Here is a 16,586-nt window from a genome sequence, read left to right on the forward strand (position 1 = left end):
TGTTATGCAAGGTTGACATTGTTTGGGATGTCTTTGTTATGACAACTTCACATTAACTAAGACAAATTATCATGTCAATGTCTTTGTTATGACAACTTGACATTAACCACGACAACATTAGATTAGATCCCACTTTATTGTAAAGGGAGAAGTATGGTACAATGAAATTGAAGGAGTAGGGTAGCATGTGCAACTAAAATGCAGGGATAGCAGCAATGAGGTTCCCGAGGTATAATAAACTTTATTTCAGACCCAGGGGGATCCATATCACACAAAAAAACACACAAAGTATAACAAAGTACAAAATACAGACATGTACCTGTAACAACTGAAAACTTCAGACTTTGCAAGGCAGTGTGAGTCCAGTAGTACAAAGGGTGGTACAAAGGTGGTTTCCAACACCCGTTGCAGGGCCTTCCAATTGGCTACGGAGCACACGCCAAACCATGCTGTGGTGCAGTTAGTCAGAAACATTACCTGTCATAAACATGTCATAGCAGGCCTGATTATCAAACTTGAAGAAACTATTTAGCTTTATGTGTTAGCATTAAATACAACTGTCCTATGTGGTTGGCCTAGACATTGGTTGTCATGAGACCATTATAATTGTGTCATTTATATTTTTCTTGTCATGATGCGTTATAACACTGTCAAATACATTCATAACACTGTCATTAATATTTTTCTTGACCTAAAATACAGTTGTACAATTTGGACTTGTCATAGAGGTGTAATTAAGTCTGTCAAATGCTTTTGAATACCTTAACAAAAGCAATACATTTCCTTTTTTGCACAACAAATGTTTCCTAAAAAAAAAAATACTTTCAACAATCCTACTTTGGTAACACTTTCCAATAAGGGTACATGAACAACCATTAACAAATGCAGTAGTTACCTTGAATGAACATTGATGAACAAGACATGAACAAACAGTTAACAATGATAATCCTTACTTTATTAATGGTTTACAAATGCATTAGCAAAGCGTTTAGTTTAATTTAAGGTTGATAAAGGACATCCATTCATGTACAGTACCTAGTTCTTTGCATGAACAATAGCCTAAGTAATATAAACTATCCATCCATCTTCTTCCGCTTATCCGGGGCCGGGTCGCGGGGGCAGCAGTCTAAGCAGGGATGCCCAGACTTCCCTCTCCCCAGACACTTCCTCTAGCTCTTCCGGGGGGACACCGAGGCGTTCCCAGGCCAGCCGGGAGACATAGTCCCTCCAGCGTGTCCTAGGTCTTCCCCGGGGTCTCCTCCCGGTGGGACGGGACCGGAACACCTTCCCAGGAAGGCGTTCCGGAGGCATCCGAAAAAGATGCCCAAGCCACCTCAGCTGACCCCTCTCGATGTGGAGGAGCAGCGGCTCTACTCTGAGCTCCTCCCGGGTGACCGAGCTTCTCACCCTATCTCTAAGGGATCGCCCGGCCACCCTGCGGAGAAAGCTCATTTCGGCCGCCTGTATCCGGGATCTTGTCCTTTCGGTCATGACCCAAAGCTCATGACCATAGGTGAGAGTAGGAACGTAGATTGACTGGTAAATCGAGTCAGGGAGGTAAGACCCCGGGGAAGACTTTCTTCACCACGACAGACCGATACATCGACTGCATTACTGCAGAAGCTGCACCGATCCGTCTGTCAATCTCCCGTTCCATCCTTCCCTCACTCGTGAACAAGACCCCTAGATACTTAAACTCCTCCACTTGAGGCAGGCACTCTCCACCAACCTGAAGTGGGCAAGCCACCCTTTTCCGACTGAGGAAAAAATTATATTCATAATATAATCACATTGAAAACATTATTTATAAATTAGGCTAGATAGTGATAACCTTCATGTTAACACAAATAGAACATGGCTGAGCAAGTTAGCAAAGTGCTACCCGGAACTGAAAAGGAACTAGCTAATCGCCAGCCCTTACAGTACATCCAACCGGTCTCACAACCGCAGACCACATGTAACCACACCAGCCCAGGACCTCCACATCCAGCATCTTCACCTCCAAGATCGTTTGAGACCAGCCACCCGGACAGCTGCTGCAACAGTCGGTTTGCATAAACAAAGAATTTCTGCACAAACTGTCAGAAAGCTCATCTGCATGCTAGTCGTCCTCATCGGGGTCTCGACCTGACTGCAGTTCGTCGTCGTAACCGACTTGAGTGGGCAAATGCGTACATTCGATGGCATCTGGGACTTTGGAGAGGTGTTCTCTTCACGGATTAATCCCGGTTTTCACTGTACAGGGCAGATGGCGTTTTGTGGGTGAGCGGTTTGCTGATGTCAACATTGTGGATTGAGTGGCCCATGGTGGCGGAGGGGTTATGGTATGGGCAGGCATGTGTTATGGACAACGAACACGGGAGCATTTTATTGATGGCATTTTGAATGCACAGCGATACCATGACGAGATCCTGAAGCCCATTGTTGTGCCATTCATCCACGATCATCACCTCATGTTGCAGCATGATAATGCACAGCCCCATGTTGCAAGGATCTGTACTCAATTCCTGGAAGCTGAAAACATCCCAGTTCTCTCATGCCCAGCATACTCACCAAACATGTCACCCATTGAGCACGTTTGGGATGCTCTGGATCGGCGTATACAACAGCGTGTTCCAGGTCCTGCCAATATTCAGCAACTTCGCACAGCCATTGAAGAGGAGCGGACCAACATTCCACAGGCCACAATCAACAAACTGATCAGCTCTATGCGAAGATGTGTTGCCCCAGATAATGACTGGTTTTCGGACCCCCCTGGAGCACCCCAATAGAGTAAAACTGCACATTTTAGAGTGGCCTTTTATTGTGGCCAGCCTAAGGCACTCCTGTGCAACAATCGTGCTGTCTAATCAGCATCTTGATATGCCACACCTGGGAGGTGGATGGATTATCTCAGCAAAGGAGAAGTGCTCACTAACACCGATTAAGACAGATTTGTGAACAATATTTGAGAGAAATAGGCCTTTTGTGTACATAGAAAAAGTCTTAGATATTTGAGTTCAGCTCATTATAATTTTGTTCAGTGTAGTTATAGAAATACAACGCTATTCCAACCCTCTACATACACTTTAACAGGCAAGTTATCAAACTGTATCGAAAGGTCCAGTGTACTTTTGTACTTTACCGACCAGGAAAACAGGATACATGATGAGAAAGACATGGGTTTTCCTTGAAGAGTTACGAGAACATGCAGATGTTTTGATCGTTAACTGTTTTGTTTTTTCACATCATGGAAAAGTCTTCCCAAGACACCATTATAATGGCGTATGGCTAACCAGTGGTGCCACTATAATTTTGAGGTGAATCTTCAGTGACTCAGGAGTGCGATTTACCTTTGACTCCATATTTCCAATTTGTATTTCTGCCTTGCACGCTCAATATGCTGAGTATGAGCGCCAGTCTCAGGATCAGCAAAGTTCCTTTTATGGCAGACCGAATGCTGGCTAAATAGTTTCTTTAAGTTTCATAATTAGGCCCATATTTATGTTGTCTTGGTTACTGTCATGTGGTCAAAAATGTAGCTGACTGGTTATGTTGTCTCAGTTAATGTCAAGTTGTCATAACAAAGACCTACCAAACAATGTCAACCTGGCATAAAAAATGACAATCAACCAAATGATACCAAAAAGACAATCGTTCAAAATGATTCCTTCATATGTCATGTCATGCTTATGACAGTATCTTTACTGTGTCATGTCGCTCTTATGCACACCCCTTCAAAGTGTTACAGACTAAATACTGAGCCTTCGGATCTGATGTTAGTTTTACATCTTCCAACACAAGGAGGACGTTGCTATATGCCTTAAGATTATTTTAAGGTTTTTTTCTGTGTGTTTTTCTACGTTTTCTGTATGTGTGTGTGTGTGTGTGTCTCTATAGTTTCTGAGATCTTGTATGTGTCTGGGGGTTCAGAGGTCATTTCTTGTGTCATAGTTCTTGGGCCAGGAATGTAATGGAAAAGGTCAAACTTTGTGTCTGTATGTATTCAATTTGTCTGTGTGTTTAGTTTGTGGGTGTGTGTGTGTGTGTTTGGTTTGTGTGTATGAGTGTGAGGCTGTCTAGGCCTGTTTTTCATGGCTATGTTCCAGAGCTAACATTCCGTTGCTCCTCTGTAATTCCACAAAGCAATGTGGGAACAATGTGCTCTCTCTGTCCCTTGCTTTCTTTCTGTTTCTCTGTCTCTGGCCAGCACCTTTCATACATGTCTTCACAGATAAATATAAATCTGATTACCTAAGCGCTAATCTGGTATTCCACTGGGTTAAATAAAAAATTATTTATTTGACCCTCTGATCTGTGTAGAAAGTCTCAGATGTTTCTTTTTGTTTATATGTATACACAGTAGTGTACAACATTTCTTCATTTATCTACTTTACAAAACCATTTATCTAAGCAGTATTGTGTAGAAATACAATATTTGTTGATGTAAACATAAAGGAGCATTCATTAATTAAATAAATAAAAATAATTATAATTAAAATGTGTTTTTAAAACGTGCTAGTATTTTGTGTGGCCAATTTGTAAAAACCATTGTGACTCTGGAGGATAGTCAGCCTTTCAGACACAGTTTAGTTTGGATGTCAGTTTCAGGATCCAAGAAGACCTTTAGTATTCTGCTCTGGGTTGCTTTTTCTAAATGCTTTCTCTTCTTTAGGTTGGATATCTACAGGAAAGTTCCCAAAGACCTTACTCAGCCCACATACTCAGGAGCTGTTGGTGAGTAGACCTGTGCTGCACACACACACGTAAATGCATACAACCAAATGTAACAAAACAAGTCTGAAACCAAACACGTCTGATAGTGCTTAACTGTCCTAGGTTATCTTTCCCATTTAATGTACCCCAGGTACTTACCCGTCCCTTCTTATGTAGCCATGGTACTGTACTTACCTGAGGCGCCAACCCTGATTGTTTTTCCACATATAACAGCCCCCTGTAAATTGGATCGGTGAGTGAAGCTCCCAAGTTGAGATCCAGAGGAACCGTTAGCGTTAACGGCCTTGATCGGAGACAGAACCCCAGATTGTTCACTATGCCTGCTCAGGGATCACCGGTTTCAATCTCCAACCATTAGGCGAGTCTCTAATTACCATTTTAGAATTAATTTTGGCTAAAATATTGCGGAGATCATGGACGGATTCACTGTATCCAGATGTAAACAAGGATTTTTTTTTTTTTGTATTTAATATTTCTTGATTTTGAGTTTCTTCTATTTTTGCATAAATAGAAATGTCAATGTACCATTAGTAATTAGTAATACGAAAGAGTTGGTTAAGGTCTGAAAACTTTTGCAAGGATTCTTTTGCATACATTTTTACTGGTACTTTCAGGAGGGTTACAATTTGGGGAGTGCTTTCAGTTGTGAACCAAATATAGAATGGTGTGCTTCTTGTGTTGTGACCAAAGTCTGTGCTTAATTATCCATTGAAAGGGTTAGCATCTAGAAATAGTCTTTGACCAATTTAATTGTTAAATTCTAGACAAAATAAATTCCTCTTGTGTGTAGTTACTAGTCATAATAAAGATGGTGTTATTGTCCAGGTACAGTTGCTGTTCAGTAAATAAGCAGATACCAGTGAGACATGAACATGTGAGAGACTGTACATCGTCACCTGGGCCATTGGTCTAACAATACAAAGTTAGGACATATTGAGATTTCACATGGAAGTGTTCAAAAATAGATGAATTCATATGACCGCTGCGTTGCTAGAAAACCTGGCCCAGTTATTATTTGCTGTGGATTCATTTAATACCATTACTGTAAAGCAGTTGTGCTGTTTTCATTCAGTGCTCTCCTGAAATTCATTTAACATTTTTATATTTCACAGATATCTGATATCTGTGCAGCTACCGTTTACCTCCAGTCATACAGAAAACAGAAGCGTGTGTCGTGTTAAATAGTGCTAAAAAGGTTCTGGTATGTAACCTTGTATTGTTGATCCTAGCCTGTGCCTCGCCCCATTGGGCCTCGGGGGTTCTGCCACTGCCAGTCATTCCTCAGGAATCCAGTGGATTTTGTGTTTCTCTGGGTCATGTTGTTTTCCTGTTTGTCATCGGGCCGGCTCTGTTTCAGGCACATGACATTGATTACACATTGGGTTTACTAGGATGTCAGCTATGTGCTATTATTGTTTGCATTTCCAAATCACTATTCAATTTCTGATGACTCATTTCCTGATCATTCACATTGAGTATTCATTAGCTACTCCCTGATGGCATCACAGGCGTACGTTAACTCTTCTCAACCCTAGGGCTGACTTTACATTTTTCTCTGACGTCAGTACCCCCGGTAGCTAGGTCCGGTACCCCCGGTAGCTAGGTCCGGTACCCCCGGTAGCTAGGTCCGGTACCCCCGGTAGCTAGGTCCCGGTGTACAGCAGAGTTACAACACAGCAACTGACTTTTGGGTAAAGAAAATACATGGGGCAAGATGTTGTGGGAGATGAGTAAACCAATGTCTGTTGCAGCAGGAATTGGCTAATATAGCAAGCAAGCAAGTTTATTTATATAGCACAATTCATATATCGAAGCAATTAATTGTGCTTTACAAAGAAAAATATATGTAAGTACAATAACATAAAAACAAATACTCAAATGAAAACATCAAAACGAATGAATACATCATAATAAGAAAAAATACAATAAGAAAACAAAGATTAAAAATAGGATGAAAACATAGAAAGCTATACGGCTAAACAGTGTGGTTAAGTTTATGTGCTCATGCTCAAAGGACTGTTAAATGCGAGGCCAAGTTTGACAGAGTTTCACCAGTCCTTCTGTGAAACTTGGACAGAAGTGTCTGGGATTGTGGTCAGCCGATATGGTTTCTTAATGGCTGATTCCGATATCAATTATTAGTGGGTATTTTCATAATTGAAAGAGCTTATAATGAGGGTAATGTTTGTTGTTTAGAATATTCTGCTGTTTATAGCAACGTCAGCATTCTTATCGTCAGCCATGCATCTATCTGCATTCTTCTTCTCCACGTCTTTCTCACATATATGACATAGTCTTGATCGGCTATTTACTTGTGATGTATAACCAATCTGATAATTCTGTGGGCGGGACATTGAGCCATACAAGCAGAAACCTTTCAGGGAGATGCGACTGCCAGAGAAGTGCATATAAAACATATTTTATCATCAGTTATATCAGACAAATAAACAATTCAGATTATTGTAAAAAGTATGAATATCGGATTCAACTATCGGCCAGTCTAATAATTGGCCAACCCCCTCTCTGGGAACTAGATTACTTTAGACCATAGGTCAGACAGCTAGCTATTCCAACTCCAGGTCAGGGGTCGAAATTTCACATCAAGCCAGGTGATGGGTGAATCCACTGAGAGTAGTTAAATGGCCAACATAACTAGTTGCTTAATCACCATTGTTCTGTGACTTGGGTGAACTTTAGAAAAACAGGAAATGTAGCTAATATGTGAATTACTTGGCAGACCTCTGCTTGAAGGTTGCGGTTTAAAAAAAAGCTTGCCGAAATAAATAAAAATTTGGTCATGTAGTAAATGCACATGTACTTACACAAGTACAGTGTGTGGAACGGAACTTCAAGTTGGCTCCGCTATTTGAAGAAATAAGAGAACCCACTATTTCCTAGTACCGATGGTTGTCAGAATTGTATGTTAAATGATCAAACTCTTAATTATTTTTTAAACAAGCTTGTTTATAAAGTTACATTGTATTTTGGCTAAAGATGACCAGAAACCATACCCATTATTTTAGTATTTCTAAGCATGCAGTTATTTCCTTATACCCGTGTTACTGCAAATACATTGATTGCTTGATAGATAATATACTTCACCACCATAAAAAACATACCAGTAAACATTTGTTTACAGTAAACACAGCTGGTGGAGTGCTGCCTTTGAGCCACAAAGGGTCCCTGAAAACAGTTGTACCATGTCATCAAAAGCCCTCACTTTCACACTCGGAAGCTAGCCATTTCCTGGCTAGATTATGAACATGTAAACAAAATACTACAAATCCAGATAAAGATGGGTTCAAAACTATATTTTGTGAATTGTAGTTACTCTTTAAGAAAGGTTTAGATTTTTTTTTGCATTAGTATATAGTGTTCTTGACAATTAAGTTAAAGAAGACTATATTAAGGGTTCTGTTCTTCAGTAATTAATGGGCATACCATAATGTACAAGTCCAGAATTTGATGAAGCAGCTGCAATTGCACCTTTAACATGACATGGAACCTTGTCTTGCCAATTACATTTTGTTTAGGAGTAGTTTTAACCTGTTAGCAAGACCTTTAACAAGCTCTCTCTGTCTGCCTATTGACATTTGCATGTACGCATGCATAGGTGTCCTGGGGGGTTGAGTGTCCTGTGATTAGCTCTGCAGTTTGTGTGTCAAGAGGTGACAGTCTTGTGCAGCATTGTTTGTGCCTGTTAAACATTACTTCATGTAAACCTTTTAGATGTGCCCATGCATACACAGTTTAGAACACCACACCACAGGACAGGCCGGCCAATGGCGTTACGCCATCGATTTCCATGTTTCGCCATCTGCACCGCAGCTACGTGTTTTCTATGGTAACACGATAACGCCGGGGACTGCATAATGGTGGCATTTGTTGTCGCTGCCACGTCACCAGACTTCTGCTCCGTCAGTGTTTCCGCTAATGAGCTCAGCTTCCGCCTGCTGACATCACTCCTGGAATGAACACATCCCACACACACAACACATCCCACAGACACTCCCTCACCACACACACACACTCACACACAAACTCCTTCATGCACACTCCCTCACATTAACACACACGTGCACACACACAAGTAGTAACCCAAAAAGTGGTAAACAAATCCAAATGCATTTTATATAGCCGATTCTTCAAAGTAGCCACCATTTGCCTTGATTATAGCTTTGCAAACTTTTTGCATTCATTCAACTATCTTCATGAGTCACCTGGAATGCACTTCAATTTACAGGAGTGCCTTAAAAGTTTGTTTTTGTACTACTTGATACGTATGAGCCATTCCGTTGTCTTGTGACAAGACCATCATTATTTCTGTACTGTACTAGTCCATATTATGTCAAGAACAGCACAATTGAGCAAAGAAAAAACTGAAAAGGAACCAGACCAGTTCAGCTGGTCCGCAACTGATAGTCATGAATGTTGTTGCCCGAACTGGGGTAAGCCACATGAGCGGCTTTGTCTTTAGCCACACACCACGGTACTGCACGCATATCAGGTGTCGGTATAGAGTCTCGACATTAGATCATTTTGTCACATTTGTCACATCACGCAAAGTTTGAATATTTCGCTAGACACCATTAAGCATTGTGTTAAACTGACTAATGTTTCTTGTTTAGTTTACCTCTACCAGATATAGCGTCTATGAACTGTATGGCTTTTGCCACTGGCCATTTTAACAGCTTATTAGCCATTTGTGAATGATATTGATACAGTATCTGTCATTATACAGTGGGGATAAGTATTTGATGCACTGCTGATTTTGCAGGTTTTCCCCACTTACAAAGCATGTAGAAGTCACATTTTTATCATAGGTACTCTTCAACTGAGAGTGACAGAATCCAGAAAATCACATTGTATGAATTAATTTGCATTTTATTGCATGACATTAGTATTTGATACATCAGAAAAGCAGAAGTTAATATTTGGTACAGAAACCTTTGTTTGCAATTACAGAGATCATACGTTTCCTGTAGTTCTTGACCAGGTTTGCACACACTGCAGCAGGGATTTTGGCCCACTCCTCCATACAGACCTTCTCCAGATCCTTCAGGTTTCGGGGGTGTCGCTGGGCAATACCCAGCGGAAGACCCAGCCACGACCCATCTTCAATGCTCTTACTGAGGGAAGGAGGTTGTTGGCCAGGATCTCGCGATACATGGCCCCATCCATTCTCCCCTCAATACAGTGCAGTCATCCTGTCCCCTTTGCAGAAAAGCCTTCTTCTTTCTCCAAACACAGTGAATAGAGTTTAGACCAAAAAGCTCTATTTTTGTCTCTCAGACCACATGACCTTCTCCCATTCCTCCTCTGGATCATCCAGATGGTCATTGGCAAACTTCAGACGGGCCTGGACATGCGCTGGCTTGAGCAGGGGGACCTTGCGTGCGTTGCAGGATTTTAATCCATGACGGCGTAGTGTGTTACTAATGGTTTTCTTTGAGACTGTGGTCCCAGCTCTCTTCAGGTCATTGACCAGGTCCTGCCATGTAGTTCTGGGGTGATCCCTCACCTTCCTCATGATCATTGATGCCCCACGAGGTGCGATCTTGCATGGAGCCCCAGACCGAGGGAGATTGACCGTCATCTTGAACTTCTTCCATTTTCTAATACAGTGTCTCCCAACCTTTTTCAGTTACTGTACCCCCAAAATGTTTTTGCACTGCTTTCAGTACCCCTGAGGTACCCCCCTCTTGTTAATTTCACTAGTAAGTCTATGGTGTCATGAGTGTTTTCAAGTACCCCCTGTGGAGAGGCCAAGTACCCTCAGGGGTCCTAGTACCCCTGGTTGGGAACCACTGCTGTTATAATTGTGCCAACAGTTGTTTCCTTCTCACCAAGCTGCTTCCCTATTGTCCTGTAGCCCATCCCAGCCTTGTGCAGGTCTACAATTTTATCCCTGATGTCCTTACACAGCTCTCTGGTCTTGGCCATTGTGGAGAGGTTGGAGTCTGTTTGGTTGAATGTGTGAACAGGTGTCTTTTATACAGGTAATGAGTGGAGAACAGGAGGGCTTCTTAAAGAAAAACTACCAGGTCTGTGAGGGACATAATTTTTACTGGTTGGTAGGTGATCAAATACTTATGTCATGCAATAAAATACAAATTAATTATTAAAAAAAAATCATACAATGTGATTTTCAGTTTATTTTATTTTTTTCCATCTCACAGTTAAAGTGTACCTATGATAAAAATTACAGACCTCTACATGCTTTGTAAGTAGGAAAACCTGCAAAATCGGCAGTGTATCAAATGTGTATCCCCCACTGTAGGTGACGATAACTGACTTTTTCATCAAGTGAAAAGACGACAGAATTGTGTAGCCAGCAAAGTGTTTTTCTAACCTGAACAAATCCTAATGCATAATTTGAAAATCCACCAGTAATAGTCGCAATAATAACGTAAACAGTTTTACTTTAGGCTTCCTATAACATAGCTACTGAAAGTTGTAGCCAGCAAAGTTTTTGTCTATCCTGAACAAATCCTCTTTTGCCCCTGGCTGTTTTAACAGCTTATTAGCCATCTGTGAATTACATTGATACAGTAACTGTCAATATACAGCTCCGTAAAAAATTAAAAGACCACTGCACCTTTTTCTTTAAAAGGAAGGTTTTGAGTGAGGAACAGAAGTGTTCATTTTGCAGTGGTCTCTTAATTTGAACCCTTCTGTTCCTGCCTCAAAATGTTCCTTTTTGACTTTTTTGGAAAGGATAGAAAACGTTGCAGTGGTCTCTTAATTTCTTCTTGAGCTGTAGGTGATGATAACTGACTTTTTTGTCATGTGAAAAGATGAGAGAATCCTGTAGCGAGCGAAGTGTTTGTCTATCCTGAACAAATCCTAATGCATAATTCAAAAAATACACCACAAGTGTTTTATTTTAAGCTTTCTATAACATGGCTACTGGAGGCTATAGCCAGTGAAGTTTCTGTCTGTCCTGAGGCATCATTTGTTTTGTCTGTGAATTTGATTTGACCTGTAGTTCCACAGTCTGCGTCTCTAACCACTACGCTGTTTAACAAGGGCTGGTCGGTTGGTCATTACTTTAAGTCACAATTTCAATAACTTTGTACGTTTCTTCAGGTGCAATTGCAAAAACCATCTAACACTATGTAGAAACCTTCTCTCATGAGGACCACCACGGGAAAGGAAGACCTTGAGTTACCTCTGCTGCAGGGAATAGGTTCGTCAGATTTACTTGCCTCAAAAATCACCTATTAATTGCACCTCAGATTCAGGGCCTAGTCACTGCTTCACAAAGTAACAGGCCCTTCTCATCATGAACTGCTCGGAGGAGACTGCATGAATCAAGCCTTCATGGTCGAATTGCTATTTGACCAACTCGGAGTGTGGTTGTGCTGCGTCAGATGACCTGGCCTCCACAATCACCCGACCTGAACCCAGCTCCCTGGGGTGGATTGTGCACCTGCAACACCAGTGCAGTGGCGAGGGCGCTTAGGTTTTGGTGGAACCGTCCTGGATTAGCAGTCAGTGTTAGGAGAATCCAAAGGTCTCGGCCGGATGTCCAGTGCTCATCGTAGAACTTAGCCTACATTTCCTAAATCCCTTTTAGCAGCCTAGGGCTACGTGGGTGCTCGTTTATTTTAAATCTACATCCTTAGCCTAGCTGCTGTGTAGTCCGCTTGTCACTACTTTAAGACTTTGTAACACAACAACTTATATATGCCTACCAAGAGCTACCTGCTTAGCCTAGCTGCTGTATGTCCGGGCCATGTTAGGGTTAGCTGCTCTTTCCAATCTGTTTCACTCTGACATGACATTCTGGTATTCTGATTCTTAATAGGGAACCTCACAGCCTCCCGCATCAATGACTGTTTCAGCATGACCCCACATTCCTCATAGCAGACATGTTGTAATGCCTCACGTCCACACTGTTACACAATTATCAGCTGTATGCTGATATTACACATTAAGAAATCTTTCCCAATGCGTGCAGTATTTATTATATTACGGCAGAACGCAACACACCTAGATCTATCACACATCCGTGTTCTGAACTAGCATCAGTATGTTGCTTCAAAGGGTTTGCACAGGATAAATCTTCCAAATGGCAGCCTATTTCCTGTGTAGCGCACTCCTGTTTAGTGTAGTCCTATGGGCCCTAGTGCACTATATAGGGAATGGTGTGCCATTTGATTCTCATTAACCACCAGTATAATCCTTCTATTTAGGGAAAGTGTTTACTACTCAGCTCTGATTTTCATCAGTGACGTCAATACCAGATTTCAGTGTTACCCTAAAAAAGTACTCCATGACCTGTTATTAATGCTTGGTGGAATGGGGAGCTGTTTAAATGGACTATAAAACAACAAACACTGGTTTAATTCCGAATTTCTGAAGAATCTTTTTAAAGCTTTAGCTCTAAGAATAGAGTTGATTCTGTCCCAGGACCATGTGTTACACCATGTGTTTACCCCTTAATAAACCAATCTAAAACTGTGCCGCCCCCCCCATCCACCCACAACAGATCTTAACGCCACCAGTAACATACTGCCATTTAGGGGCACATTTTTACCACTCTGCGATGAATAAATTGCTGTCAATAGCTGATGTCAGTGTTGTCCTAAAATAGTGTTTCAGGCTCATTAGTAATGGAACGAGTAACAGTCAATGCTGCTTTTCATCCATAGTGGAGCACACATGGATGCTCTCTGGATGTTTACTCTTCAGATGATCATGGAAAGGTGAAAGGTTCTACAGCTTCAGTTGAACTTCAGCCCAAGCTAATCATTTTAATCCCCTCTCCTCCCTTGTCCTCCCCTCTCCTCCCTTGTCCTCCCCTCTCCTCCCTTGTCCTCCCCTCTCCTTTGCTTCTCTCCATTCTCTTACCCGGCCCTCTGCTTCACAGTATCCATTCTCTGTTGTGTTTTTATGTTGTTCCTGTTCCTGTCTGAGCTGACTGGGTTTATAGCCACTGAAATGTAAGTACACTAACAGTCCTTTTGCCTCCACCTGCATATAGGCTGTACAGTGTGTAAATGTATATGCTTGTTTTTGTATTGTAGAATTGAGACCCTACAAATGTCAATTTCAAAGCTTAAATGTCCCATTTTTCTAGTTATCCCTTTTTCACAACTCTCCCATTTTCTGCCTCTGGGGTTTTTCCTAAAAAACACAACTAATCGCAAATCAAGATGTAAGAACTGTTAGTATTCATAGTCAAAGGAATATCTTCTGGCTAAAGCTCACATCTGGGGTCAGATTACCTTAACCAATTTGAACCCTTAACCTTTACAGTGAAGGCATAAAATCTGACTCCAAATCAGTGACCCTCTCCTGTCTTTGCCTTGACTTTGAGTTACACTAGTTTATATCAGTGACGACGGCTGTTCTTCCTGGGGTCCGTTCACACAGCCCCGATACGTTACGCCCCTCAGACGGCTACTGTGTACAATGGCGGACAAATAAGTGTTACTTATGGGCATCGTGCTGGTGCTGCTTTGGTGTGCCAAACATGGAAATGTTTGTAATTGCCTAAAAATACAACGCGTTTCTGTCTTTCGACTTACTTCCTTGTCTTTCAAAGATGCAAAACAGAGACACACTGACAAAGAGCGTTAATCACAAAATGATGCTGCCTGACGTGTCTGGTGGCGTAACCGGCCTTGACCGACGTAGGGACCTTCTGACATTGTGGTTGTTTCTGGATGAGTCATCAGGAGCGGGGGGTGAGCTCCTTTTTGCTGGGGGTGGGTGGGTGGGTGGGTGGAGGGAGGGAGGGAGGGAGGAAGTTTAGATGACAGCAGACAAGCATATGTACTTTTCTCACAGCTAGGAGAGGAACATGTTGCGCGTGGCTATTTGGAGACAAATCTAATCACATTGTGCTCTGATTTAAAAAGGTTTTCAAATGGCGTTTCACGGTTCCTCTGTGTTCCTGGAGAGATTCTGCTTTTGAATTTGAATGTCAGTGGAAATTTGAAACTGCAGTGAACTCAAAGGGAAACGTTTTTTTTTTTTATTTTTGCTCTATATTTCAACAATTTGAAGGTCTTTTTTTGGCCATCCTATCTTTGCAGCCGTTGATTGTTTGAAATGTGTGACCCATGGACGTCACCATATGCTGGGTATTTACCAGTGATGCTGTGCCAGGCCTGTACTCCAGCCGTCTTCCTCGTTTTGTGTATTGTCAGATCTGTTGAAGAAGAAAAACGTATTAGAACCAGGAGAGTGTTTTACCGTCATTGTCCTGTTGCATTGGGATGTACCGTCCGATGGCTTTAGATGGACTTGGTTGTTTCTGAACAGATGATTCTGTACACCTCAGGGTTTATTCTGCTACTGCTGTGAGAAGCTTAAGACAAGTGTGGCAGATCCAGTCGCAAGCACACAAGCCCATAACATAACACCCTCCACTTTTATTTTACAGAGGAACTGGTTAGTCAGTTCCTTTCTTTCTCCACGCTTTGCTTTTGCCATCACATGATGATCATTTCTATCATCAGTCCACCGTACCTTTCTCTGGGACTCTGAAAGCTCTTATAAGTAAATGTAGGCCTTCCTGCTTTTAAAGCCAGTGTTTGTAAATACTTGTGCAACGTTTCTTGTTTTTGCAACTTGCACTCCAGTTCAGCTAGTAATGTCTTCTGAACACAGTATTGACTGGCACATCCACACCTACCTCCTGGAGCGGTCCTGGTCAGGAGTCCTGATCTGTTGCACTGTTTCTATTTTCTTCTTTATTATGGTGTCTTTTGTCAACAACTGTGGCCTTACTTTGTCCAGCTTCACTATTGCTCAGCTTACCAGGGCTTTTCCTTTTCTTAATGTGCCAAACAGTTGTTTTTGGCACCCTGTTACAAACGTGCCTACTAAGAAACAGCTGTGAAGCAATTTTAGGTGGGGTGGGGGCTGGCGTGTTATGTGCGGAAATTACTGTAGCGTTTTGTCTTGCATAATTGGAATCCAGAGTACTGGAATACAAAGCCAATAAAAATCCCATTTTGCTTTTCGTTAATACTAAATACAAATCTGAGTTTACTCTAGGTCATTTATATGCACCTTTAATGTTCTAATGGAAAATCTCTCCAAGACTGCAGAGGAAGTGGGCCATTTAAAACCTTTATAATCAGATGAATACAGAGGCCAAGAAATGTCACAGCTTCAAATACTTTTCTAGTTCCCTGTGCATGTATTTACAACCTCTCCCTGTCTTCCTAGTGTTAATGAGCTGTATGTGGATGACCCTGACAAGAGCAGTGGGGGGAAGATTGATGTGAGTTTAAACATCAGTTTGCCAAACTTAAACTGTGATTGTGAGTATAACATATATTATTCGTCCCTGTCTCTGTGTACTGCATGTGTTCCTGTGTGTCTCTAGCCCTATGCACAGTCTACACAAGCCTTTATTTACAGACATTAACCCGGGCCTCTCTTAATTCCAGTTGTCTGTTAGCATCCCAATTAGCTACCTATTCCCTACTCAAGCTGCCGGCTTCAAGAAATGTCCTAGTTATTTGGGACAGAGCCAGAATGTACAAAGTCCATTCTATAATGTTTGTCTAGTCAGTCAGCATTACTATGACGACACACCCTTTTGTACTGTTGGATAATGTTTGTATTTATCTATTCAGTTACTATTACTGTTGATCTGATATTATTACCATTAACAAACTATTAATCAGTTACTGACCATCATGGCACACTAATGATCAAATATCTATATTGTCATTCATATTTAGTTTAACTTTGTTTACCTTTCTGTGTGTGTGATTGAAGTTGTTTTTATGATACCTCTTGTCCAATTTAGTCTAGTTTTTTGTAATAGTAACATCTCTCCACTGTTGTTCAGTTTTCAGTACAGGACTAACAAAATAGTTTATTTCTGTCTTTAAAGCTCCTTA

General features: G+C 41.5%; 1 protein-coding gene across 8 annotated transcripts in view; it reads left to right on the forward strand.

The window, feature by feature from the left end:
- Nucleotides 1–16,586, forward strand: part of ergic1 (endoplasmic reticulum-golgi intermediate compartment 1) — a 35,581-nt gene that overhangs the window by 10,528 nt on the left and 8,467 nt on the right. For 5 of the 8 annotated variants that reach the window (XM_020045980.2, XM_020045981.2, XM_010898472.4 and 2 more), the window contains 3 exons: nt 4,655–4,716; nt 13,592–13,664; nt 15,904–15,998. In XM_020045980.2, coding sequence (XP_019901539.1) covers nt 13,615–13,664; nt 15,904–15,998 — 145 coding nt within the window. In that variant the 5' untranslated portion in view covers nt 4,655–4,716; nt 13,592–13,614. Of the gene's footprint in view, nt 1–4,654; nt 4,717–11,805; nt 11,906–13,591; nt 13,665–15,903; nt 15,999–16,586 lie in introns of all 8 variants that reach the window. The other 3 variants (XM_020045978.2, XM_020045979.2, XM_010898474.4) reach the window with 2 other exon arrangements.

This window comes from Esox lucius, chromosome 4 (assembly GCF_011004845.1).
Source record: "Esox lucius isolate fEsoLuc1 chromosome 4, fEsoLuc1.pri, whole genome shotgun sequence".
In the NCBI taxonomy this organism is placed as follows: Eukaryota; Metazoa; Chordata; class Actinopteri; order Esociformes; family Esocidae; genus Esox; species Esox lucius.